Below are 26,417 nucleotides of genomic sequence, written 5' to 3' on the forward strand. Positions count from 1 at the left end.
CCTATTTAGGCCCTGGTGGCTCACATCTGTAATCCTAGCTAGTCAGGAGGATGAGACCTGAGAATTGGGGTTCGAAGCCAGCCAGAGCAAGAAAGTCTGTGAGACTCTTATCTCCAATTAAGCACCAAAACATCTGGGGTTGGAACTGTGACTCAAGTGGTAGAGCACCAGCCTTGAGCAAAAACAAAACAACTCATACCATAATCCTAGCTACTCAGGAAGGTGAGATTTGAGAATCACAGTTCAAAGCCATCCCAAGTAGGAAATTCTGTAACAATTTTATCTCCAATTAACTATTAAAAATCAGATGTGAAGCTATAGATCAAACGGTAGAATTGAGCACAGGAGCTCAAAGACAGCTCCCAGGACCAGCATACCCCCCTCCAAGAAAACCCACCTGATAGCATTGGTTATACCCCATATTGTACTTCAATAATACCTGTGTAATATCAATTGGTATGTAATTTCCATAATAGGCTAAAATCCCCTTTTATTTTAGTTCTTTCCAATTGAGTACTAAATAAGAGTACATATTTCAGTCATTCCCACAACTCTTCAGTTAAGGTTTATTGGTTTCTTACTTTTCATATTTCTCATAATTTATTTACTGAAGAAGGTGTTTGTCTCCTACAGTTTATATGCCAAACTATAATAAATCATGTACGGACTTCCTATTCATTATCATTTAATATAGTCAACAAGTATGAGTGGGCACTTTTATGCAAATTGGGAAGTTGAGGTTTGGAGAAATTAATGCTTTGAAGCAAGCACTCAAATGCAGATCTGTCGATGTCATGCTAAAAAAGAGATTAGGATAGTGCCTTTAAACATTGCATTCCCACTAAAATGGAGTCTTCTGTTGCTTTGCAGAGTCGTTATGTTGGATACTTTGAAACTGTGAAAAATGTATATAATTTGAATTTACCAGTTTTCAAAACCCTCAAAGTTGAAAAGATTATACTTTATTTCATTCACGGTAAGTGCTCTAGAATCGAAGGATGGGACCGGAGGATGCACTTCTCCACTCTTTGAGAGGGCTTGCTCATGGTCATGTGCATAGATGATCATAACTCATAGGCATCTGAGGCCCACACATGAACTCCACTCTGGAGCTGCCCACTGGGCAGGCGATGCTTAGCAATGTCAGCAGCTCATAGATGTCTCTGTACTTCCTTAGCCTGTTTCCACTTGAGGGGGCGGGGGACTCCATCCCCTTGCCTCTGTTCTCATGGCTCCTAGTCTCAGCTCAGGGTAGGCGACTTTAGGAGAGGAGACCCGTGAGCACTCGAGATTGCTTCTTTCCCAGACCCACTTCTCGTTCACAGTTCCGCTCAGCAGCAGTGTCCCTGCAAGGTTTTCTCGAGTCTTTTTTGCTCATCACAGTATCCTTCTTTTCCTCTTCCCTCTTCCTCTGAGCATCTCATCCCCAGCACTCCATCGAGATGCCATAAACACCTGGTCAGCAAATGCTTTATCTATTGCCACCTAACTGGGTACTATGTCCACCCCAGGCTTTATGCCACCATTAGACACTGGTGGTCAGCAGCAAAGAGAAATAGGCCCACAGATTGTAAAAAGCTAACTACAAGCTGGGTGTTGGTAAGGCTCACAGCTAAAATCCTAGCTACTTGGGAGACAGAGCTCTGGAGAAGCAGTTTGAAGTCAGCTCAGGCAGAAAAGCCTGCGTCTCCATCGGCAACATCACCAGAGAAATAGGGGTGGAAGCTCATCAAGTGATGAAGATTTAGGTGTCTTGTGTCACATTAAAGAGATGAAACGAACAAGGAAAACAAGTGGGGCTTAGGTTCTGGTTGCAGCTAGTGAAGTCTCTTTCTAACAGGTGTGTTGTACTACATGACTTTTCAGATAGCCCTAGAATTAAAGGTAATTGTTTATTTTTTCTTTCTATCCTTAGACTTTATCTGCTGTGACAGGAACTAGACAATCCACATAAACCAAAAGCGTGGAATATTTACTGCCCTGATTTTGCTGTAGAACTCTACTTTAAAGAAGTATTTTGATGAAAAATAAACTAGACATGATGCAGAGTACTCTTGAAACACTGGCAGCCAAACCCTGGCAGGTTTATATTCTTGAGAAACGCATTATGTAAATATGTGTATGTACACATACATTTATGTATATTCGTTAGTTTTTTTTCTTTTTGGGGGGGATATTTTCATTATCTTTAAGTAGTTGTACAAAGGAGTTGCCATTCACTGAAGCAACTTATTAAGTGCATTCTGACCAATGTCACCCCTTTCAGTGTTCTCACGCACTCCTCCCAACCCACTCCTTCTCTTCATTTTAGGTTATATATTGGACTTTTTGCGATTTAAGAAAGCACTTTACATGTGTAGTGCATCTCTATCTGTACTACCACTTCAACATCTTCACCCCTTTGATCTACCCTTCCCTTGTATTTCTCAATTCTGTTGTTTTTGTTTTATGCTAGCACTGGGTCTTGAACTCTGGACCTCACTCCCAGCTGGTGCTTTACCACTTGAACCATGCTTCTACTTCATTTTTTGCTGGTTAATTGGAAATAAGAGACTTGAGGATTTGTCTGCCCTGGCTAGCTTTGAGTCTTGATTCTCCAGATCTCCACTTCCTGAGTCTCTAGGATTATAGGTGTGAGTCAGCAGTGCGCAGCTTCACTGATGTCTTTTTTTTTTTTTTCAAATTTTTATTATCAAACTGATGTACAGAGAGGTTACAGTTTCATACGTTAGGCATTGGATACATTTCTTGTACTGTTTATTACCTTGTCCCTCATATCCCCCTCCCTCCACTGATGTCTTTCTTGAAGGCATATGCTTCACAGTCTCCCTCTTGTATTTTTAGTTAAATTGAGAACGTAGCAATACAGAGGAACAGTGGAGACCACATGGAAGAACTCTGACATAGCTCAAAGCTTTAATTTAAAAATTGTGATCTGGGGCTGGGGATTTACCTCAGCAGAAGAGTACCTGCCTGGTGAGCACAAGGCCCTGAGTTCAGTCCTCAGCTCTGGAATAAAATAAAATCTATTAAAAAAAATCTATAAAAATTATGATCCTCGGGCTGGGGATATGGCCTAGTGGCAAGAGTGCTTGCCTGGTATACATGAGGCCCTGGGTTCAATTCCCCAGCACCACATATACAGAAAATGGCCAGAAGGGGCACTGTGGCTCAAGTGGCAGAGTGTTATCCTTGAACAAAAAGAAGCCAGGGACAATGCTCAGGCCCTGAGTCCAGGTCCCAGGACTGGCCAAAAAAAAAAAAAGAATGAGAATGCCAAAAATTATGATCCTCCCAATACCCACATAGATACTCTCATGTTTTAATACAAGTGTTTTTCCTTGCTCTGGTTTATATTTGCCTCTGGTATCAGAAAATGGATTTCTTTTTTCACAAATGATTCATACATCAGATTGGCAGCAAAGTGTTAAAGCCAAAGGGGAGAGATGTTTTACACCCTTACCCCTCACCTCAACACAAGAGGCTTATGTGACAAACCATCTTTGATTACAGAGTCACAGACATGCAAAAGGAGTCTGAGAAACAAATTTCAATAATGTCTACTTTTGAGTAACATCCAAAATAAATTCAGAGAAATATTGAGTCATATAGATTTCTTATTTGGAAATCTACCACCTCTGTTTACAACCAACTTCACTAAGCCTTGGGAACACCCTGAAGGAAAGACACCTCAATAAACACTGGCTAACCCTGTGGGCACACACAGACATCATTATGTTCTCTTTGGTACGCATCAGTACTTACCTTCACTGGCACATTATTTTAAGGCCATGATTGCCCTTGAAAAATGTTCTATTTGGGTACTTGGCTACAGCAAGACTGCCTTTGCAACATTACTATTGAAAAATGCCTGTTGCAATAAAAGCCATCCCCTTGAGCACGGCTGATTGTTGGTGCTTAGCATGGATCTATGGCACTAAAATAAAACTCATGGCCTGGTGTTAGGCAAATAATTTAATGATAGGGCACTCAGATTTCTTTAAACAAAATATTTTAAACTAGTTATATTTTTTTCTGGAGTACAGATCTGAAATGGTACAAATTGTAACCAAAGATTGGGCCACAGATGAAGCAAATACAATGAAAACAAAAATTCTGACATTCTTCCCACCCTCATTTGCACTGCTGAAGATATTTAGTTCAATCTTTACTGGCCAACCTGTGAGAAGACCTACTGCCAACGGCGCTAGCTTAGATTACCTCCCAGTCACTGGGCAAAGAGACATGGACACTCAGTCGTTTCTTCCCTGTGGGAAGTCCCATTTTCTACTTTTGTTTCAATCCAGGCCTGTTTGGATGAAGCACTACACAGTAGCTACAGAACATTTAAGTGTGAAGAGAAAATTAAAGTAGAAAAATGATTTTTACCAGGTGCCAATGGCTCACATCTGTAATCAGGTGTCTGAGATCTCAGGTTAGCCATTGGAAGCCAGCCTGGGCAAGAAAGTCCATGCGACTCTCATCTCTAATTCATCACCAAAACCCTGGAAGTAGAGCTGTGGCTTTAGTAAAGTGCTAGCCTTGAGCAAAAAAGATTGGGGACAGTGCCCAGGCCCTTAGTTCAAGCCCTAGGACCAGCACAAGAAAAAAAAAAAGAACTGTTTTTTTCTTTTCATAAGAACAAGCTCTGGCTTAAGAGCACAGCAGATACAACAAGCATCTGCTCAAGAATCCACAACACCTGTTTTTCCCGTGCGGTGGTAGCTTGCTTCCCTGACCCTGCTGCTCCTAGCACTATGGTGAAGGGTCTCTAGAGCCTTGGTGATGCCAGAAAGCTTGAGACTGAGGTTTTACCCATTCTTACATCCTAACAAGGACAGACATAGCAAGGACACAGTAACACAGTCACCACACTTGCTTTGGCATTCCAGGCAGCCTAAGAACACTTACTACTGAGAGCATGCTGCTGGTTGCAGCTCAGAGCAGTGAGGCTGTTTCTCAGTGAGAATGGCTAAAGAAAGGCCCACTCCAGGCCCATGAGGATCAGAGGTACTGTGGGGTTTACTTTTTTCTTTTTGGTTGGTACATAAATAATCACCTATCTTAATAAAATTGCATTTCTTGTGTACCAATGCTTTATAAATCCCTATCATGTACAGGCATCATTAAAATTTATGAGCTACCTATCACACTAATGAAGAAGGCTCCAATGCTGAGCAAGGCTTGTTCAGAAACTTGTGGGTTCAGAGGTCAGCTTCAGAATGGGTCAGCCCTGACTCCACAGCCTCTACTCCTTTGGGAGTACAAGCTCTCAGCTTTCTGGAGAAGAGTTTCACCCAAGAGTTCCCCCACTTGATCACCAAACACAAAGACAAGCCTTCTCTTAGCTTTGGCATTCTCTGTTCCATGGAAGGGCTTCTAACTGGTGGAGGTAGAAAGGGCAGGATGGTCCAGAGGAGATCACAGCTCTCAAAGGCCAAAAGAACACCCTGGAATCCATCTGAGGTCAGGACCTAGAGATGGAATTAGGTAAGAGCTGCTGGCTTGAGGCCACAGAGGTCTTCCTTAGAGCACAGCCCATCCATCCACTACGCCTCTTCCTCAATCAAGAGCCCAGGGCAGGGGAGCTGGTGAGGGCCATGCTGCTTTCCGAAGGCCAGCTCACCTGGGCTACACTGCAATCCAGTCAAGGCTGCAGACTACCTTCAGAACCCTTCTAGAAAATGAATGGCACTATTATTTTAAGAGTACAGCACCTGGGGGAAAATCCAGGAGGCCTACCCTGAAACTTCATCAAGAAGCCATACAAAAGGTGCAGATATAATGTCTTAAAGATCTAGATGGATATTTTAGTTTTCAAGTTCCATTATAAAAATCTTTTAACGTCTTAGTGCACAGGTTCAGGAAACTTTAGTAAAAGAAACTTTCATCTAGAATAGATGAAGCTATCGTTTGTGACCACTTTTGTGAAAAAGTGGGTTTTCTACTATTTCTATTTGCAGTAAAACACTGAGCAAATGGTGTTTCTCTCAGTACATAACCATCCAAACTGCATGTGTATATTATGTAGCATTATGTGGAAATCACGCCCTGATAGAAGTATACTTGGCCTTTCAAGTTAGGTGCAGAAGGCCACCAGCCAGATGTTTATTCCATCAAGGACAACAAAAGCAGCAAGTTTTCTTTTGTACAATCATGGACACAAGTTATGTAAAAATAGAGGCTCTGCCATAAAGTTAAGATTTAGGGTAGAAGAAGGGAGGTCATAGGCAAAATTCTTAATAAATCAAATTAATTCCACATCGTTGCTGTATTCCGTGAAACCCTGAGATGAACAGTAATTCTTAAATGCCTGTGCTTGGAGCCAGGCCCACCAGGACACTTCAATATGCTTCCAACTGGCTCATCATCAACTTCCTGCTGTATTCATAGGCCAAAAATAGCGAGCCATTGGCCGGGAATGCTCGAATCATAGTAGGTTTCAATCCAGAATATAAGGCTGTTATTCCTAGAAGACAAAAGGGTGATTGAAGACTGTGATGATGTTTTTTTTGGGGGATAGCCATGTAGCTACAGAGAGTAGAAATGTGTACATACAATTCCAGACAACAGTGCTATAAAAATCCAACAACAAAAATAATTTATTTCCAGGTATCCCTAAGTAGCCAAAACATGGAACATGGCAAGTATCAGGCTTTCTGGCAACGCTAATTCATGCTGGAGCAACACAGATCATTGCTAACTCCTGGGAAATGGATGGGGCAGTAACAAGGCCTATCATGGCCAGAAAGAGGTAACTGGAGCCATAGGTGACAGCAAGAACTCCAACAGAGAAGGCTGAGTGAGCCGTTTCTAGTGTTTGTGCTGTCCAACAAGGAGGCTATGAGGATAAACTGGACAACGGAAGCATATGTACTTTATAAAACTATAAAGTATCATGCAAATTTAAGGAAGTGGGGGTTACTAGTAATACACAGATTTTATGTTCTACTGGGGGCATGAATTAAACAACTTTGTCTCTATTCTTGTGCTCTTTAAAAAAACACAAACCAACAGTAGTTCCTAACCCAAATTCGTGTGTGTGTGTGTGTGTGTGTGTGACAATACTGAGGCTTGAACCCAGGGCCTAGTTGCTATCCCTGAGTTTTTGTGCTCACAGCTGGATTTCTACCACTTGAGCTACAGTTCCACTTTCAGCTTTTTGCTTGTTAATTGGCCACTCAAAGTGCCTTTAAACTAAACTCAGATGTCATGCCAGACGCACCTGCCCAGGGATTAGGGATTCGTTTTTCAGGACCAACAACAAAATAACCAATCAACTGGAGACACCTGATCTGTTTCTGCACTCAGCACACTCACCTTCCATTTTCAAAACATTAAGAAAGGTTCCAACAAACCCAGCCTGCGTCCCAGACATGGAAAGTACTTGAATTCTAGATTTGATACAATCCACTGGGTAGACAGCAAGCCATAGGCAAATTCCACCAATCCCACCACTTAGCATCAAAGGGACAGGGCCTAGAAGAGAAAAACAACAAGTGAGATTTTATCTTAAGTGACATTTTCAGAGAGCAGTGGAGCGGTGGTACAGGCAATGAGAAGAGTAACACTGGAGAACACAGTTCTTCGAGAAAAACTGTTGGAGGACACAAGATTCTTTGTGGTCATCAGGGTCTGTCCTTAGCTTCACTAGGACAGGAAGGCTTGTGTTAATATGGGATCACAGGTACTGTGGCCCCACCTGTGGTCTTACCCTCCATGGGGGTTGGCCCACCTAGAACAGTTCTCAGAGATGGGCAATGAGAAGAAAGGTCTCTGTAACCAAGTCCATGCACTTTCTAACCTTCTCACCCTTATTTTAGTATTTTACTTTGTTTCACTTTGTTTTTGGGTGCCAGACCTGGGGCTTGAACTCAGGGCCTGGGCGCTGCTTCTGAGCTGCTTTTGCTCAAAGCTAGCATTCTACCATTTGAGCCACAGCACCACTTCCAGCTCTTTTTCTGAGTAGTTAATATAGATTAGAGTTTACTGCATGGGCTGGCTTGGGACTGCAATTCTCAGATCTCAGCCTCTTGAGTAGCTAGAATTACAGGTGTGAGCAACAAGCACCTGGCTCTTATTTTAGCACCCACCCAACAACTCTATTAATTTTTCACTTCAAAAAGTATCTTATTAAATATATCAGTTAAGTCTAGGAGCCTGGTTAACTGCAGTGCAGATCAATACACTGAAATAAGCTGCTTAAGAAAAACCAACTCACAAATGCAGCAGTGATACTCACTAGACACTATGTGGAAAATGAACTATACAACTTGTGGGTGGGGATGAAAGGGAAAAACAGAGAGAGCAAGGAAAGGGGTAACATTGTCCAAAAAGAAATATACTCGATTTATATAACTGTAACCTGTCTGTACATCACCTTTATAATAACAATTAAAATTTTTTAAGTAAAATGTTAATTTTTGACACATTGTGGCAAGCACACAGTTGTGCCCAACAGTTTAACAGGATAAGCATGTACTGTGCTCCTACTGCTACCAAGACTTAGGGCTGGAAATGTGGCTTAGTGCTTGTAGAGTGCTTGCCTAGCATACATGAAGCCATGGGTTTGATTCCTCAGTAGCACATAAACAGAAAAGTCTGGAAGTGGCACTGTGGCTCAAGTGGTATAGCACTAGCCTTAAGCAAAAGAAGCTCAAGGACAGTGCCCAGCTCCTGAATGCAAGCCCCAGGACTGGCAAAAAAGAAAGATTTTTTTTTTGGGGGGGGGCATGGGGTGTGTGTGTGTGTGTGTGTGTATGTGTATTGGGGCTTGAACTCAAGGCCTTCACTATTGCTTGGCTTTTTTGCCCATGGTTGAGGTGCTACTACTTGATCCATGCCTCTAATTCCACTATCAAGATTCATTTCCAAGCTTCTTAATCTTATTGATTTCCCCAGGGAGAAAATAATCTCTGCATTTCTTCTTCCTTAAAATGGACCCAGAACAACATTGTTGGAGTGAAGAAATCTGGGAGACACTGCTTCAGCTCCTGTCCTGAGGAAAGTACCACCCCCTAGGAGAGGGTTCCTGGCATCTAAAACCTTTGTGGGGATCACAAAGTAGCACATAGATCAGATGACTGCAGAAACCACACCCCCAGGAAGCAGATGCTATCAAACCAAAATGCGGTCAACACAAACATATTTACCTAGTTCATCTTTTGATCTTCCTGATGCAAACACTGACCGGCTTAGTTCATAACCACCAAAGAAGAAGAAATAGCCTGGTACTTCTCGCAGTAGAGTGCTTGAAAGGCCATGGTAGAAGCCCAAGGGGCCATCTTTCTTAAGGATGCTCTTCACCACAGACCAAACTGTACTGGGAGGGACACCGTGACAGTTAGGACAGGCAAGCCCTAAGCTAACAACAATGAGCACAACCAGAAACCTTCCTTCTGAGAGCTAGCTTCCAAAGGCACCATCGGACCTTCCCTGCTGGCCAGGCCCTCACAAACTACTTCCTTTTCTATGCCAGTGTGCACAAGCAATCCAAGGTACACAGTCTGCCCATCCACACACATCTTCTGTACAGTGTCATACCCCAAGTATAAAAACAATACTTCCTTGCAAGGTGTCCATCTGCCTAATGCCACTGGAAATAATCATTAACTCTCTTTAAATTACTGTGAACAATTTTCGGGGCACCCTTTCTGTGCTATTGATTTTCTACTACTTAATCTAGGTATTGGTTGCATTCATGACTTTACTTCATGAATATTTATAGAACTCAGAATATATGTATGTATTCACACAACTGTGTGCTGTATTTCTACAGTAGAAAGTTCTCAGTCCTTACTGTTTTGGGCATCCAGGCAAAAAATAATAGATTCAAGTTGGTTGGAATGAACTGAAAGCTGTAGAAAATAGGGCACTGTAATAAACATTGTTCTTATAAGAAGCAAAAAGATCGCTGAAATTGGTCAACTTGCCAACAGGTTTTCTCAGAAGGCTTATAAGTTTTAAGTCAGTCTCAACCAGATTTTCAATCAGCCAAGTGCCAGATAAATTATTAAAATCATTATTTGGGGTTCCCATAAGTCTCTGTGTGACATATATGTTCTCCCAGAATAATGAGTGTGTGCAGAGCCTGGGCCCTATGCAATAGAATTGGAGGGCCAGGGAGGCTGGAAAGTTCCATTAGCATCTGAATGATCAGCCTGAACACTCATGGGGAACCTGAGAATGGGCATCCAGAGTCCAAATCAGAACAAAAGCAGGCTCAGCTCTCAGATCTAGTTCAAAGCTGCCTGCTATGTCCCCTCAAATGTGGATGAAAATCAGGCCTTATGCACCTAAGAACAAAACAGAATTGTTCAGCTGCTAGTTTCTGCATTTCTGCCTAAGACCTCCTACGGGTGGGTTGTGGGATGAACCCTTTCAGTAAACTATCCTCAGACTATCAGGAGGAGAGTACTATGGAAAACAGCACTTGAGAATAGATAAACATGGTTAACAACATTATATACAATGAAAACTCAGTCAGTACACTGAGGCAAGAGAGACCTAGCGTTGGGGCCTGAACAGGGCTTACTTCTGGCTTTTGGCTATCTTTCCAGATGTCTCCATCTCAAACATGGTCTGGAGCCGGCACTTCACGAGTTCTGTAGGGCAGAGCACCAGCGCGGCAAAGGCAGAGGCAAAGGACCCAGCAGCTGCATTCTGCAGATCACTGAAAGCACAGAAGACAGTTGGCCATCAGCTTCCTCCTGCAGCTCCCACCTCACTGGAAGGGAGCCAGGGATCAGAATGGGGACTTGCACATGTGTCCCATCCAAGGACCCATGACTCTGTGAGGTGATACTATCCTAGTCCTCATATGGGGACAGGATACTTAGAAATGCCATATAGCATGCCTAAACTCCCACAGCTACTTGCTGGCAGTGCTAGAAGGCAAACCTAGCTCTCATGCATGCTGGCCAGGAGTTCTATCACAAAGTCACATGACTAGAGGCTTATACCTGCTCCCAAACTCACGTATTGAAAGCTTAAGCTCTTGTGTGACATAGTTGGAGAAGAGGTCCTTGAGAGCAAATCAAGTTTAGATAAGATCATGAGGGCAGGGTGCCCATGAATTCAGGTCCTTCTAAGAAGGGACCAGATGGGCTGGGACTGTGGCTTAGTGGTAGAGTGCTTGCCTTGCACACATGAAGTCCTGGATTCGATTCTTCAGTACCACATAAAAAAAAAAAAAAAGCCAGAAGTGGTGTTGTGGCTTATGTGGTAGAGTGCTAGCTTTGAGCAAAAGAAACTCAGAACAGTGCCCAGGTCCTGGATTCCAGCCCCAGGGCTGGTACACACACACAGAAAAAGGGACCAGAGAGCTTACTCTGTCTACCATGGGAGGACATGGCTCAAAGCATGTCTATGAACCCAGAAGCAAGCCTTTGTTATCAAATCTGTGAATACCTTCATTTTAGACTTTCCAGCCTCCAGAATTATGAGAAATGTTTGTTCCTCAAGCTGCCTAATTTATGGTATTTTGTGTTAATGTCTCATGATAAGACCCACAGTGACACATGAAATAAAGCCAGGACAACAACAACAACAAAAAACACCCAGAGGGGGAAAATATTACCCATAGTCCCATTACCCAAAACATAGTCCTATTATCCAAAACATGTATTTGCCACTAAGCATAAACGAAGTTCTGAGGCTATCCCCTCCTACCCAAAGCCAATGCAATATAAACCAATCCAATGATGAAATCCCAGTATACATTTTTTACTGGAATTTCCTTTCTAATTCAGTGGGCAGCTTCCTGCTATGGCTTGCGTGTTTCCCAGAGGCCCACAGGCTGGAGGTTCCATCCCCACTGTGGTGAAGTTATAAGACTGGGACCTTTAGGGGAGGGGGGGCATGGAAGTTGGTTGCCTCAGGGGGAGCACTGACACCCTCAGAAAGGATTAATGTGGCTCTCACAGGATTCTAATTAGTCCTGGCAAGAGCAGATAACTACAAACAGAGCTAGCCTCATCTCTGAAGCTCTCTGGCTTTCTGTCATGCCATGTAATCTCTCCCCCTTGCTTTCTCTCACATGCGCTCTCTCTCTCTCTCTCTCTCTCTCTCTCTCTCTCTCTCTCACACACACACACACACACACACACACACACACACACTCACCATGAAACCATCTGCCATGTCCTGATGACAGAGCTGAGCAGATGACAGTGCCACACACTTGAATCACTTGAACTGAGAGCCAAATAAACCTCTTATCCTTATACATTACCCCAAACACCTCAGTATTCTCTTATAATCACACAAAATAGATGAAAACAGCTCAGCCACACAGGGAGCAGGAGGAGGGGACAACAGGGCCTCAGAGGTGGGTGGAACCAACACACCCCTGCACACAGTGGTAGAAGATGGAAGCTCTAAGCCAGAAACCTGAATGAGATCTGAATGGGATAAATACACCCAAAGAACATACACATAAGCATTCTCCTCCTTTCCTAGGGTCTATAACACCAGCCACATACACTACCAGCCAGGTTGTGAAGCGAGAATCTAGTAAGAGTTCAAGAAAAAGCAGGCAAAGTCTGAGCAAATTCTTCTCAAAAGAGTTCTTTAGTCCATGTTTACCTGCAACTCTGCTAGCACTAGGTGGTAGGAAAAGTTTGAACCTGGTTTCCTGCTCAACTATCAAGCATTAGCCTCCTGCTGTTTTAGAAACCCTTCCAGATGTCCAAAAGCCCTGAGAAGAATTTCTCACCAAAAGGACCCCTAGTAATTTTCCCCCAATCTGAGCAAAAATACAAGTGGATTTATCACACCCAATGCCCTGAAGTTTTGCCAAGGTAAACAAGGTAAAATCAGAGCTGTCTGGAGGACAGATCTGAGTTCTGATTCACTGGGGTCTCGACTTCTCTGTGCCATAGACAACTACAAGGGAGGGAACCAGTTGGGGTCAGCAGCTGGATACTGGGTGTCCTAGCTGGGAATGGGGCTTGCTTTTAGGAGGTGGCCACCACTTGCAGTAGAGACTTCCTCACATGTCACAGAATGAAGCAAGGACAAAGAAGAGCCAACCAGGGACATGAGTGTCCTTTACACACAGCCTTCTGGTGTAGAGGAACTTGTGTACTGCTACTCATGTCTCTCCTTAGCTCAGTGGTTAAAAACCAAAGCTTAACATGGTTTTTGCTGTCCTCCAGCCAGCCTGCAGATCCATACTTGGCCTCCCTCTGGGACACTGTCAAGCTGCTGACAGGCAGTCTTCTGTTGGGGTCATTATGAAGAGTTTGCCAAGTTTGCTGGAACAAAGGTGGCAGTCAATACACGTGGAAGTCAACCCAGTCTCCGCTGCAGGGTGGCCCAGGTGTCAGAACACCTTATTAGAGTGTGGGAGCAGCGCCACGTCAGGTTGGCCATGGACTTTGGCTTTCGAACAAATACTTTCATCTACCAGTGTAAATGTGAGGCACAGGGGCCTCCCGGGTCCTCTTTGTCATCTAAGTATAGAGAGGTGGAATGGAAAGGGCAGAGGTATAGGATGGGTTTTGTAAGAGTCCACTTTGTGACTTGCTCAACAAAAACCATGACCTGAAGGCTGCGTAAGACCCTACCCAGCCAGAGGTCATGTTCAAACCCAGAACAGACAAATATTTACAGTGTGACGAGAGAAACCTACCGCAGGCCCTCACAGCCGATCCTTTCTCCATGTTTCATAAATCGCAGAGTCTTGACTGACCTAACAAAAGGAGCCTGGCTGGGAGGGGCTCAGAACACATGGGCTAAGTCCTCAATTTCCCTATCTGTTAGGCAGAGAGCTTGGTCAAGACTCTAGGTGGCACTTTCCTAATGGTTAATAGGCAACTGAGATTCTTCAGTATGAGCACAGGAAAGGAGCCTACGCTCAGAGAAGATTTTAGTGTTGTGTTAGATTATGCTAAACAGGCAGGTTTATCCTTATGGGAGGACTTAGCCGTAAGATCTTTTGATAACTAAATGTCATTTGTTCTACGTGAAATAAACCTCTTCAGTGCCCCCAGAGAAGAGGCACAATAGAGCATTTCCTAGCCTTTCTCCCAGACCCTGACTCCGGCTTCTGGACACAGTCTGGGAAAAAGTCCTCCACCAGAAGTGCACGGTTCTCATCCTGGGCTCTATGGGGGAAAAGAGGGGAAGAGGGAGGGCTATTTCCCTAAACAGCTTTACCCACATCAGAAGGCGAAATCACAGTCCTGTCTCACAGTCCTGTCTCATGGCTTTGTCCAGTGGGATGCACAGAGTTCTTCCCCCAGAACAGCATGCCGGTGCCCATCCCACACCCCTGGCTTCTCTTCCCATGTCCTTCACCAGGAGGCTGAGAGAGAACAAGATCCCAGGCCCCTCAGGCAGAATGTCTCTCCCGCAGCCAAAGAGAAGGCAGCTGACACCTATCATTCGGCTTCTGTTCAGTCTCCCCTATGGTCTCTCCTCATTTGCCCCCACCTTGGCCTCTGCTTCACCTCTCCCTCTTGCTCTCCCTGTGCTGGGGGCTGTAAGGTCAGTGCTCAGCCTTCCTCTCTCCTACACCATCTCCTAGGGCCATCTCATCCATTAAAGCCCAAGTTCCATCAATCAGGAGAGAATTTCTGTCTATGAGCAGGGTCCAGCTGAGCCCTCCTGACACTGCCAGAGAACACTTCTGTCCACAAGAAACTATCTTTAATCCAATGGCTTGCCAGTTGCATTGGGCTTCCAATTCCTAGTGAGACGACCAACAAGACTGCTTTTTGCAAGCCCAGAGAGGATATAGTCATTTAAAATCATTTAAAATAAATCAATATTACTAGAGCTGTGGTTTACATGGTAGAGTGTCAGCTTTGAGAAAACAACAACAAAAACTAGTGTGAGGCCCTGAATTCAAGCCCCAATACTAAAGCATTAAAAAAAAATGTTCAATGGAAGATTGAAACCACATTCTAGTGGTTTCCAAGTTCTCCATATAATAATACCTTAAGGAAGACCACACATGAGCCAAAGGCAAGTATTTGACAGGAACTGAGCCAGAGAAATATGTGCTCACTTATGGCTGCCTTGGGTTCCAACTCTTCATGTTTCATGTTTTCTCCTCAAACACACTTGGCTCAGGCACTTCTAACACTGAATTTTAATGATGAAGAGGTGCTTAAAATAACTTCTATGATTTTAGTCCGGCACATATATGCATATGAAAAGCCTCTTTGCCAGGTACCTGTGAGGCTGAGATCTGAAGATCTCAGTTTGAAGCCAGCCTGGGCAGGAAAAGTCCAACTGACTCTTTATCTGGAAGTAGAGCTGTGGCTTAAATGGTAGAGTGCTAGCCTTGAGCACCAAAGCTCAGGGACAGTATCCAGGCCCCAGAGTTCAAGCCCCAGGACCAGCAAAAAGAAAAAGAGAGGGAGGGAGGGAGAGAGAGAGAGAGAGAGAAAGAGAGGAGAGAAGAAGAGAAAGATAGGAAGAGAGAAAGAGAGGAAGGAAGGAAGGAAGGAAAGAAGGAAGGAAGGAAGGAAAGAAAGAAGGAAGGAAGGAAGGAAAGAAGGAAGGAAAGAAGGAAGGAGAAGGAAGGAAGAGAAGCATCCTCCTGAAGAAAGGGAACTGCACAGTAGCTCCTTCCTGATGGCGGGCTGAGGTCAGGTCTCCTTGGCTCAATGCATGACAGAGTATGACATCAGAATCACAGAGACAGTTGTTTTGAAAAAGGTAACTATCTTCCCTATACATATCATTAAAACTGTGACCATCCAGCAGCACTAGTTTAGAAACAAAACAAAACCAACAGCAGAGTACCAGAGCCCGACTCACCTCAGCTTCGCCTGCCTGTCCAGTCCAGCCATGTTCCGCACCACCTGCTGGCAGAAGCCGTAGCACATGAAGAGCACCGAGTTCTCAGCAATGTTGGCAATCAGCGCTGGGCTGGTGCCCTTGTAGAATCCACGGAGGCCCACCTGGGAGTAGGTCTTCAGGCAGCAGTCGGTGAAGCCCCGGTACAGGTGAGGAAACGTCTGCATCTTCACCTTCATTGTGTCAAAGGGCTGTCCGGTCAGTACGCATGCTGTTCCCCCTGGAAGCAGGACAATTCTGTAGTGCAATCTGCAGCTTTCTCAATGGCCCATCAGCATGGAGGACAGGTGGCCAGTCCCAGAGCTTTTCTCTGCATTCCTTCTGGCCATCTTTCTCCCCAAACCTTCTAGCTCTGCCCAGCCCTGGAAGCCCACCCTGGAAGGGCTTCTACATGCAGGGGGGCATGTGTGTTCTACAGTCCCAGCCTTGGGCTTACCAAGGGGTAGCAGTTCAAGGGACCGTGAGATCCTAGGCAGGGCATACCACTGAGCCTCTGTCTTTCCTCCATGCCCACCTCATAGGGTTAGCACTAAAGATAGAAGAGGCAGGGCTTGGCACATGCCCCTCACCCAAGTGGTTAGGACACCACAACTAATGTCTGTGAGCAACAAGAGCTACATACAGGGTGAGAGAGAACCTCACCTGACCTTACCCCTCCTCACCTGACTTGCAATCAGAAAAGCAACAATGGTTCAGGCACCAGATTAAAGGGGAGGGGGGTGGGGCTGGCTAATTCATTCCACAGAGAACATATCTGACTCCTACAAGAAACCTCTTCAACTTGAACTCTATCAGTTAATGACTTGTATTTAGGTAGGGAACAGACTGGAATTACGTTTGCTTACTATTGAAGGACTGAGGTTTATGCCTATATTCACCTGTTTTTACTCTGTAAGAATACAAAAGTCACTGACTCAAATTGTTAAGAATTCTGAATATAAGGAAAGAACAAAATCATAGTATCACCAGACCCCAGACTGGGGCCAGCATTTGGGGGACCTGTCTATCACTAGTTCATTGTTACCACTATCCACCAAACCTGTGGGTCCCCATTTCTAGACACCTCTGGCTTGCACTGGGAAACATCACAGCCCCATGGTAAGACTGCTTAAGCTTTATCAAAACTGAAGAGAAAGCCAAGACCAGGCAAGGTAGCTCACACCTGCAATCCTAGCTACTTAGGAGATCAAGATCAGCAAGGTGACAGGGCAAGGCCGGCCTAGGAAAAAAATTAAGGAGACTTCCATCTCAACAAATAAAAGACCTCTATCTCAACTAACAAGAGTAGTGGTTCATGCCTGGGGTCCCCACTCCAGGGGAGGCTTAGGGTGGACTGCAGTCCACGGTCAGCCCCAGGCAAAAAGTATGAGATGCTACCTGAAAAACAACTAAAGACAAAACAACTAAAAGAAAAACAACTAAGACTAAAAGAGGCTGAGGCATGGCTGAGGTGACAGAGAGCATGCCCAGCAAGTTCTAACCCCAGTGCCACCAGAATAAAAAGTATAGAAAATATTTAAGAAATGTAATTCTGTAACACTGGCATTATACATAGTTATTCCAGCTAAGTTATGAAAAGTAACAATTAAGGTCACTAAGCGGTATGAGATTATTTTGGCAGATAAACCAATTATTTTCAGAGTTGAACAATTTTGTTTTTCTTTTTTTTTCTTTCTCAAATTTTTATTATCAAACTGATGTACAGAGAGGTTACAGTATCATACGTTGGGCATTGGATACATTTCTTGTACTGTTTGTTGCCTTGTCCCTCATGCCCCCTCCCTCCCCCCATTTCCCTCCCCCCCCCAGGTGTTCAGTTCACTTACACCAAACAGTTTTGCAAGTATTGCTTTTGTAGTTTTTTCTCTTTTTTTACCCTGTGTCTCTCAAATTTGGTATTCCCTTTGAATTTCCTACTTCCAATACCAGTAAACACGGTTTCCAATATACTCAGATAAGATTACAGAGATAGTGTAGGTACAACCATAGGAAGGTGATACAAGAACATCATCAATAATAGAAACTACACATACACATAGGACGTTGAAAGTAGTTACAACTGTGATATATCACTTTTTTCCATGACATGGAGTTCATTTCACTTTTGTTTTTCTTAAAAACAAACAAAAAAAAGCACTAGTGGCTCAGGCCTATCATCCTAGCTCAGGAGGTTGAGATCTGAGGATAGCAGTTTGATGAGACTCTTATCTCCAATTAACCACTCAAAAGGCAGAAGTAGAGCTGTGGGTCTAATGGGTCTAATGAGCTATTAGGTCAGGTCAGGGTCAATGCCCAGGCTCTGAGTTCAAGACACAGGACTGGCACAAAACAAAAAAGAAACAAAATCTTTATTAGTTTTTTTTTTAATCCCCTTACTACCATTTGCTTCTTCCAGGGGAATAGTTAATCATTTCAACTTTGTCTTACCTAATTATCCCAAGTCCTGAAAAAATGGAATATAATTTAACAAGATTTCAGAATTAGGCATGGTGGAGCATACCTGTAATCGCAGCACTCAGGAGGGTTAGATGGGAGGATTGTGAGTTTGAGGCCAGCTTGGGCTATGGGCCAAGTTCAAACTCTGACCCCAAAACAGAAGTTTATGACACTTTACTATAATTAGTTTAGAATTGCCTTCTCCTAGGAACCACTGTACTAGGGAAAAATGAATTCCAAACATACCAAACTAAATTATTCCTAAAGAGGAAGTGACAATCAGGATTTTGAGTACATGTTTTAGACAGCGGAGTTTTAACTGAAGGGGTTTCTGATGTGAAACAAGGTTACTACCAAACACATTTTCTGTCTATCTGTGACAGTTCTGTTCTTCACCAGGGGACGAGGGACTATTAGAATATTAATTCCCTCCTGCCAACTTCCTGTGTAATATACAGCAAAGAACTCCCTCCAGTGCCCACCCTGCCGGCCTCATGTGAATAGTGACAACTCAAAGTACGAGCACCAGTCCCTGAGCCCAGGACTTCTCCCTTTGCCCAGAAGTCGAACTTCTGGTCATCATCTCCTTGGAAGAAAAATGAAGAAAGCCTCTGTATCCTCTAGGGGTGTCATGCCAGCTCCCCAGCCCCACCCCCCATTCTGCAGCATTCAGAGCAGGTCATACTAAGATTTATTCAGAGGGCTATGAAGCACCTACGATGAGCAGAATAAACCCTTCCTCCCTTAAGTTGATTTGCTCAAGTATTTTGTCACAGTGATAAAAAAGTCCAACAAACACAGTCATGTTCAGATTGTCAATCTTCAACACAAGCAGCAATCAAATCCAAAGGCACCGAGGCCATCTATCAGTGGGGGCATCAAGAATGGAGGAAAGGGGGCTGGGGATATAGCCTAGTGGCAAGAGTGGCAAGAGTGCCTGCCTCGGATACACGAGGCCCTAGGTTCAATTCCCCAGCACCACATATACAGAAAATGGCCAGAAGCGGCGCTGTGGCTCAAGTGGCGGAGTGCTAGCCTTGAGCGGGAAGAAGCCAGGGACAGTGCTCAGGCCCTGAGTCCAAGGCCCAGGACTGGGTAAAAAAAAAAAAAAAAAGAGTGGAGGAAAGATTGTCGACATATTGTCTAATGCATATTGTCTAATGTCGACATTACATTTAAAGCCCTAGGCGAATTTTCTTTGGAGTAGGCCACGTGGCTACTGTATATGTTCTTGGTACATTGTGTATTGTATATATGTCTACCTGACCTAGGGAAGGGAAAGAAAAACAGGGTGTGAGATATCACAAGAAATGTACACACTGCCCTACTATGTAACTGTACCCTTTTTGCACAACACCTTGTCAAAAAAATTTTGTTTAACTAATAAATAAATTACAAAAAAAAAAAGAGTGGAGGAAAGGATAGCTCACAGGGAGGTCAGACAGGGGAACTTCAAACCCACCAACCAATAACAGCACATCTCAAAGGGCAATGGGACATACTGTTGTTGTTTTTTAAGTAAGTTTTATCTATTTATTTATTTTGCCAGTCCTGGGCTTTAAATTCAGGGCCTGAGCACTGTCCCTGGCTTCTTTTTGCTCAAGGCTAGCACTCTGCCACTTGGGCCACAGTGCCACTTCTGGCTGTTTTCTATATATGTGGTGCTGAGGAATCGAACCTAGAGCTTCATGTATATGAGGCAAGTATTCTTGCCACTAGGCCATATTCCCAGCCGGACATACTGTTTTTAAGATAGCCCCATCAAAAAAGGTTTTTGAGAGCAAAGCACTAGTAGCTAATTCCTGTAATCCTAGCTACTAGTAGGCTGAGATCTAAGGATTGCAGTTTGAGGCCAGCTCAGGCAGAAGAGTCCATGAGACTCTTATCTCCAATAAACTAGCCAAAAAATAAACACAGATCATAAGTGGAGCTGTGGCTCAAGTGGCCGAGTGCCATCCTTGCACAAAAAAGCCAAGGGACAAAGCCCAAGCTCTGAGTTCAAGCCCTATTATGGGCACGCCCATGCACGCACACACTCAAGACATTTTTGTTGTTGCTTTCCATTTTGACATTTAAGAGGATAAGTTTCAATGATCCAAAATACCACATCTTTCAACTTATGGGACCTAAGAAGGCACAGCACACAGCAGCCAGAGAGATGCTTTGCTACAACATTGGTGTTGTTAAACTACTGGCTCTTAAAGTACTATCCAGACTTCTGTTTCAGACCATGTACTTTGGGAGGTCTCTGTTGTCTCATTTCAATAACTACCCAATCATCTGCTTTAAATTCCCCTTTCTAGCTTCCCAGGATCCTGTCCCAGAACTTCTCCTGCAGCAAGCAGACAGAGACAGTGATAACTTCTTGGCACTTTAGAAGATGTAAACTGGATAGAAAAACCTGTCTGGCAGGGGATCTTTGTTTAAAAAAGGACACACACACACATATACACACATGTACGCACACACGCAAAATAGATACATTTCCAAAGCCAGGCACTAGTGGTCACACCTGTAATTCTAGCTACTCAGGAGGCTGTGATCTAAGAATCACAGAGTGAAGCCAGCCTGGGCAGGAAAGTCTGTGAGACTATTATCTCCAATAAACTACACAGAGAAAGCCAGAATTAGCATGGTGGTACAAGTGACAGAGTGCTAGCCTTAAATACAAAAAGACACAGGGACATTGCCCAGGCTCTGAGTTCAAGCCCCAGGAACTGCAAACAAACAAACAAAAAAAAAGTGGGCCTGCTGCTTCCTTTTTGTGCTCCAGGTCCCCCACACTAGGCTGAAAGCCCTTTGTTACTAGAGTGAGCCTCTCCTGTGTCTGCCAGGAACTTGCTGTCCTCAGCAGGGGCAGACCTGTGTTGCTGAGCTCTAGTAAGAAACACCCTCAGCAGAGCCTGCAGGAATACTAAGTATCATTATGTAGAAGGTCTGCAACATGGTATTACCATTGTATATATATTTATATATATTTATTGTATATATATATATATATATATATAAACATATCAGGCTCTCCACTCAAGGTAAATACATTGCAATTTACATTCAAAATAGATTCTACTTACTATATACAAATCACAGCACTTAAAACCTCCACAGACGGACAGAAGGACATAAAATGCCCCAAGTTGAAAATCTCTCCTGTTACATACCCTCCTACTACAGAGATGAGACCCTTACCCAGAACCTTCTCCAGAGGCTACTAGGAAGCCAAGGCAAGTGGCAAGTTGTGCTGTTTGTTCTCACTGTGTCCCCAAGGGTAGCAGTAGGGAAGGGGAGAAGCGGTCCCCACAATACATGGGGAACGGTAGTTCTCCGCCATAGAGTGTGAATCTGCCCCAAAGGTGTACAGTCGACTAGAGCCTTCTGGGGCGCAATGCAGCCAGCTGGTAGCTCTGCTCACCAGACTGGAATGCTCCTCATGGTCTCTAACCAGGAGAGGTATGCTTGCCCTGGGCTCCTTATCAGCACCTGGAATATGCTGCTTGAAGCTTTCCTCACTAGCCTACTTTGTCTGACCTTTGGTTCATGGGGAAAAACTTTGCTCTTCTCTGAACAGGGATTTTTTTTTTTAATACAATTGGGCAAAGGACAGTGTAAGAGATGGTGACCCCCCCCGCCCCATCCCCCCACTTGATCTGCTGAGCCAGGAAGTCACACTGGATAAGAGAGCATTGAGCAACACACCCTTTGGCCCTGAGGTAAAACTAATAAAACAAAATGACCACCATGGGAGACAACCCAGTTTACTTCAGACTCAATTTCTCACTGTGCCTACATCTTAAAGGTAATCTTCCTAAACCGTGAAGCTTCCTAAACCGTGATCTTCCTAAGCATTGGGCTTAGGCTCTAAGGGCCAGCCTATGGGCCCAGCAAGTCCCAACAAGATCTACAGCCTTTTCTTTCAATGACTGTAAGACCCAGTGAAGTAATCAGTCTTCCTTCTAAAGGGGACCTTCTTTCCTTCGAGCACCACTAAGGCCTGGTGTTTCCTGGAGAGGTGGCCTAGTGTTATTTTTGTATGACAAAGGATCTGAAGACTGCCAAGCTTGGGATAGAAGTCCAGTGTCACCTGCATATCTGAGCCATGTGACTTCATCTCTGAGCCACTTTCCAGTAGTTCTCTTCACCCTGACTGCCCCAAGTTTTGACATAACAGATACTACTCAATCTTCTGTCATGCTTTGAGGGTATGGTGCATCACCTCTGACATGACAACGGGAATACTCTCAAACCACGTTCTCTCGGTCCCACTGGGAAGCTGCTTGAGGAACACAGTTTGCTCTGGGATTACCTGCGGCTCCTGCAGTGAGGTCGATGGCAGCTTGGATGGCAGGATTTGACTTCATGGTGCCACTGGCATTCGTGGAAGGCAACTTTCTGGAATGTAAGACAGGCACCAGTAATCCTGGGAAGAGGCAAGAGCCCATCATTAGCCCAACCTCTACAGCATCCATTCTCTGTGCTTGCTGCACAATGATTGCACCTGAAGTTCTGGGGACTAAGGAATGGGACTCTGGATATCAATGTAGCTGAGTGATCTACTGCTCCATAAAAAGCTCAGCCCCTTGCCCTAAAAAAAAAGCCAAAAAACAACCTTCCCTGAGTTTCATTGCTACAGCCCTCAGCAGTAATTTGATAAACCTTTAGGAAAACTTTACAAGTGAATACCAGGTAAGAAGGCCATGGACATCCCAAACCACAACATACTCGCTCTATGTTCTGATAGCAACCTGTGCTGGGGTCCCACAGGTCTAGAGAGGTGCATGCAGGAAGCCAAGGTCAAGATCTCTGCAGAGTCACTCAAACCACATTGAGAGGGCCTGCTCTACCAGCAAGGTGGCCCCTTCAGCTGGGGTCTTCACCTGCACAAGGTGAATTAGAGAATTAGACAGACAGACAGACAGACACACACACACACACACACACACACACACACACACAGCCATGGGATTGATATATCATGCATTCTCAGAGCAAGGCCCTCCATCCTCCCCAGCTTTTCCCAGCAGCGAATGTGCAAATTCACCATCAGTTGGGTTACAAACCCAATTCTCATTCAACAGGCCTCAGGTAGGACCAGGACAAAGCCAGGCTTAAGCTTCCAAAGCCAGGTTGATAAGGCAGACCCTCCAACCACAATAAAAGCATTAACACCTGGGTCATTAAGTTCCCTATTTGCTTGAGAATCACCTGGGGACACTTTTTCAATGTTCTAGTTCCTAGGCTTCTCTCCAGTTGAGCCTTGATTTGGTATTTTTGAGTTGTAGCCTAAGGAGTTTGGGAAAGCTATTATGTACTATTCTCTAGTATCAGACTAAAAAAAACAATAAATCAAGTGCTGCTAACACATGGACTTCATAAGTACTGAATAGAAAGAAAAACAGGCAATGTTTTAACACAAAAGATCAAAATGACCAATTCCGCAACCAATTCTGTACAGTTTTCACTCAAACCATGGAGTGATTTCTTAGTAAATAACAAGGGACAAATCTCATTCCCTATCATACTGAAAATCTTGGCACAGATCAGAAATGAAAGGCGAGGTCCTTTCAAATACATCATACTAAAAGGAAACTACTAGCAAAGTTTTTAGCCACTTTAAGCACTTTGCCAATGAACAAATTCCAAAACAGAGGCCAGTTTTCTCCAAAGGAATGCAACCAGTAGGTGGAAGAGAGGAGGAAAGAGGAGAAGGGAGAGAGTAACAGAGAGACAGACAGAAACAGAGATAGAGGAATCGTTAACTAGGCAAGTTTTTAAGTCTTTCAAGCCTGTACCTTCAAATGCATACCTAACAGGGTATTACCAACCTGGCCAAAAACAAACCCCAAAACATCCAACACTGCACTTTAGGAGGCAAATCCATAGACAAGACCATTCAAGGTGGGTTTTCAGATAAACCTCTAAGAATTGTAAGAATTCTAGAAAACAGTGAGATACTAAACAGACAAACCCTGAAGGCCTGTAAGATTACATGAGATCGGGCATCGCTGTGGCTAGGAAAAGACGCGGGGCTTGCGGGACGCAAGAAGTGGTGGGCAGCATCAACCAGTATGAACTTGCTGTAAGGATAGAAAAACTGAATCCCTCCGGGTTGCCGTGTCTTTTCAAACTACCCCAGGGTCCGATTCGGTGGGCACAAACACCACAGCTAATCCCGGATTTCTTTCTCGGTCCTGGAGGAAAGCAAGTTTCTCCGGTGGTAGAGGCGCAGGTGGTCACTTTTCCACTTAAGAGACTTGCAGCTGGACAGCGGGAGGCCGCTGGCCCATCGCCATCGGAGCCCGTCAACGGGGCGAAGAGATCTGGGGGTGCAAACACGCCCGGTCGCCCAAGGAGTCCGACCAGGCGCGTTTCCCGCGAGCCGGGTAGCGGAGACGGCCAACTTGCCGCCGTCGCTGCCTGCCCGCGACCTGGCGCGGCCGCTGCCCGCGTGTCGCCCATTCATAAGCACCGCCCGGCGCCCGGCCAGGCGACTCTATTCCGGGGCACAGGAGGACAAGGTTGTCCAAAAGGGAGGCTCTGCAAGAAGAAGGCCGAGGAGCCCCAGGGGCGCCGGGGAACCCCAGCCAGCGCACGGGTTCTGTGGCACGTGGGGTGCCGATCGCCTCCCGGGCCACCTGGGAAGGTCAGGCCTCCCAGCTCCAGAACCCGTCCCGCGCCCGTCCTCTCTTCTCCGCCGCTCCCCGCCGCTCCCTGCCGCCCGGCCCCTGCGCTCACCGCCGCGTCGGCGCAGCCGTGCTCTCTCTACCCGGGCTGTGCCGCCTGATCTGCCGTACTGGGACTCTGCGGCCCACACGGCCGCCTGAACAGGGGTCGGCCACCGCCCGCCCTCGGCTCCGCCCCGAGACTCAGGGGCGCCCCTCGGGGCGGGGACTGGCGGTGCGAGCCCGCGCTGCGCGCACCCGCGCGGCCGAGCGCGCACCGGGGAAGCGGAAGTCCAGAACCGCACGCACTCGGCCGCCCGGGGCCCGTGCGCTGGGGATGCTCGCTAGACCCGCTGGTCCCCTTGCACCGACTGGACAGGACACACCGGTGCCCTGGTCGCTGCAGGGCCTCCCTAAGGACCTTAGGCTGAGAGGCTATGGTTTAATGCTAAATCGTGAATGGATACGCAAGAAATGAATGAAAAATCAATGTGCATATGGCAATGTTTCTCCCCCAAGGACATTGATCCTCGGGGACATCCTGGCAAATACCCTAATGCAAGCTGCAGATCCAAGTCTGGTCTCACAGTTCCCGAAGAAGTGGATGTTATCTGGGGTTCTCTAGCACATTTTCGCAACCCTGAAAATGCCCATGGGAGTGAGTTTTCCCTCCGAGGTTGCCACCTGCTCAACTGGCAGGGTCTTTCGATAGATCTTTCGTATAACACTAGTCCACTGCATGCCATTCCTTTGATTCATTCCCTACCTGCAGCCCAGGTTAACCTGAGCCTCTGGAGTGCTGGATTACCTATGTGCACCACCACAATCACTTATGTTTTCTTCCTCAAAGCACTCAATTTTAAAAGAATAATAGGAGGGATGAATTTGATCTAAGTATATTATGTGAATGTGAGAACTACCACAACGAAACCCCTTTGTACAACTAATACACACTCATAAAATATAAATTGAAGAAATTAAACTTCCAAACAGTGCCAAAATAGCCTGGAATTCCAGCTTCTCTGGAGGCAGAGAGCAAAGGATAGCTGTTCAAAGCTAGTTGGAACAAAAAAAAGTCCAATAGGCTCAATGTCCATTTGACCTTGACAAAAAAGTAGGGCTAAGCACCAGGCATCAATAGCTCACACCTATAATCATAGCTGAGATCTGAGAATCAAGGTTCAAAGCCAGACCAGGCCGGAAAACCTGTGAGAGTCTTAGCTCCAATTAACCAGCAAAAGGTAGATAGAAGTGGAGCTGTGACTCAAATAGTAGAGTGTTAGCCATGAACACAAAAGCTCAGGACCAGTGCCCAGACCCTAGAACCACCTGAGCAGGGCTCAAGTGGTAGAGCACCAGCCAGCTACAAGATTTTTTAGTTTAATCCTTCAACTGACAATGGAGAAGGAGGAAGAGGAGGAAGAGGAAAAAGGGAAGAAAAGAAGGAGGAGATGAAGACGGAAGAAGAGGAGGGGGAAAGAATGAGAAAGGGAGAGAAGAAAGAAAATTAAA

At 45.1% G+C, this 26,417-nt stretch overlaps 2 protein-coding genes across 2 annotated transcripts in view; one reads left to right on the forward strand and one right to left on the reverse strand.

The window, feature by feature from the left end:
* The window catches only part of LOC125347598 (phosphatidylinositol 3,4,5-trisphosphate 3-phosphatase TPTE2-like), a 93,189-nt gene extending 91,168 nt beyond the window's left edge, over window positions 1-2,021 (forward strand). Inside the window, 1 exon segment of the mRNA XM_048340597.1 lies at window positions 1,916-2,021. Within this exon segment, the coding sequence (XP_048196554.1) occupies window positions 1,916-2,021 (106 nt within the window).
* A 3,977-nt stretch (window positions 2,022-5,998) lies between these two features.
* On the reverse strand, window positions 5,999-25,111 carry Slc25a15 (solute carrier family 25 member 15). The gene is made up of 7 exons (XM_048341451.1): window positions 24,979-25,111; window positions 22,550-22,663; window positions 15,772-16,030; window positions 10,535-10,672; window positions 9,153-9,322; window positions 7,321-7,479; window positions 5,999-6,469 (listed from the first exon to the last, which is right to left on the reverse strand). Exons 2-7 carry the CDS (start codon window positions 22,602-22,604, stop codon window positions 6,345-6,347), a joined length of 906 nt encoding a protein of 301 aa, XP_048197408.1. The 5' UTR covers window positions 22,605-22,663; window positions 24,979-25,111; the 3' UTR covers window positions 5,999-6,344.
* Between the last annotated feature and the right edge of the window lie 1,306 nt (window positions 25,112-26,417).

The sequence above is a fragment of the Perognathus longimembris genome, chromosome 3 (assembly GCF_023159225.1).
Source record: "Perognathus longimembris pacificus isolate PPM17 chromosome 3, ASM2315922v1, whole genome shotgun sequence".
Classification (NCBI taxonomy): domain Eukaryota; kingdom Metazoa; phylum Chordata; class Mammalia; order Rodentia; family Heteromyidae; genus Perognathus; species Perognathus longimembris.

Excerpts from the sequence above, each read along its gene's own strand:
- Slc25a15 (XM_048341451.1), bottom strand. The coding sequence starts at position 22,604 with ATGAAGTCAAATCCTGCCATCCAAGCTGCCATCGACCTCACTGCAGGA. Across the intron at positions 16,031-22,549 it reads CCTCACTGCAGGAGCCGCAG|GGGGAACAGCATGCGTACTG; the intron begins GTAATCCCAGAG and ends TCCTGCTTCCAG. Across the intron at positions 6,470-7,320 it reads TAATGTTTTGAAAATGGAAG|GAATAACAGCCTTATATTCT; the intron begins GTGAGTGTGCTG and ends TTTGTCTTCTAG.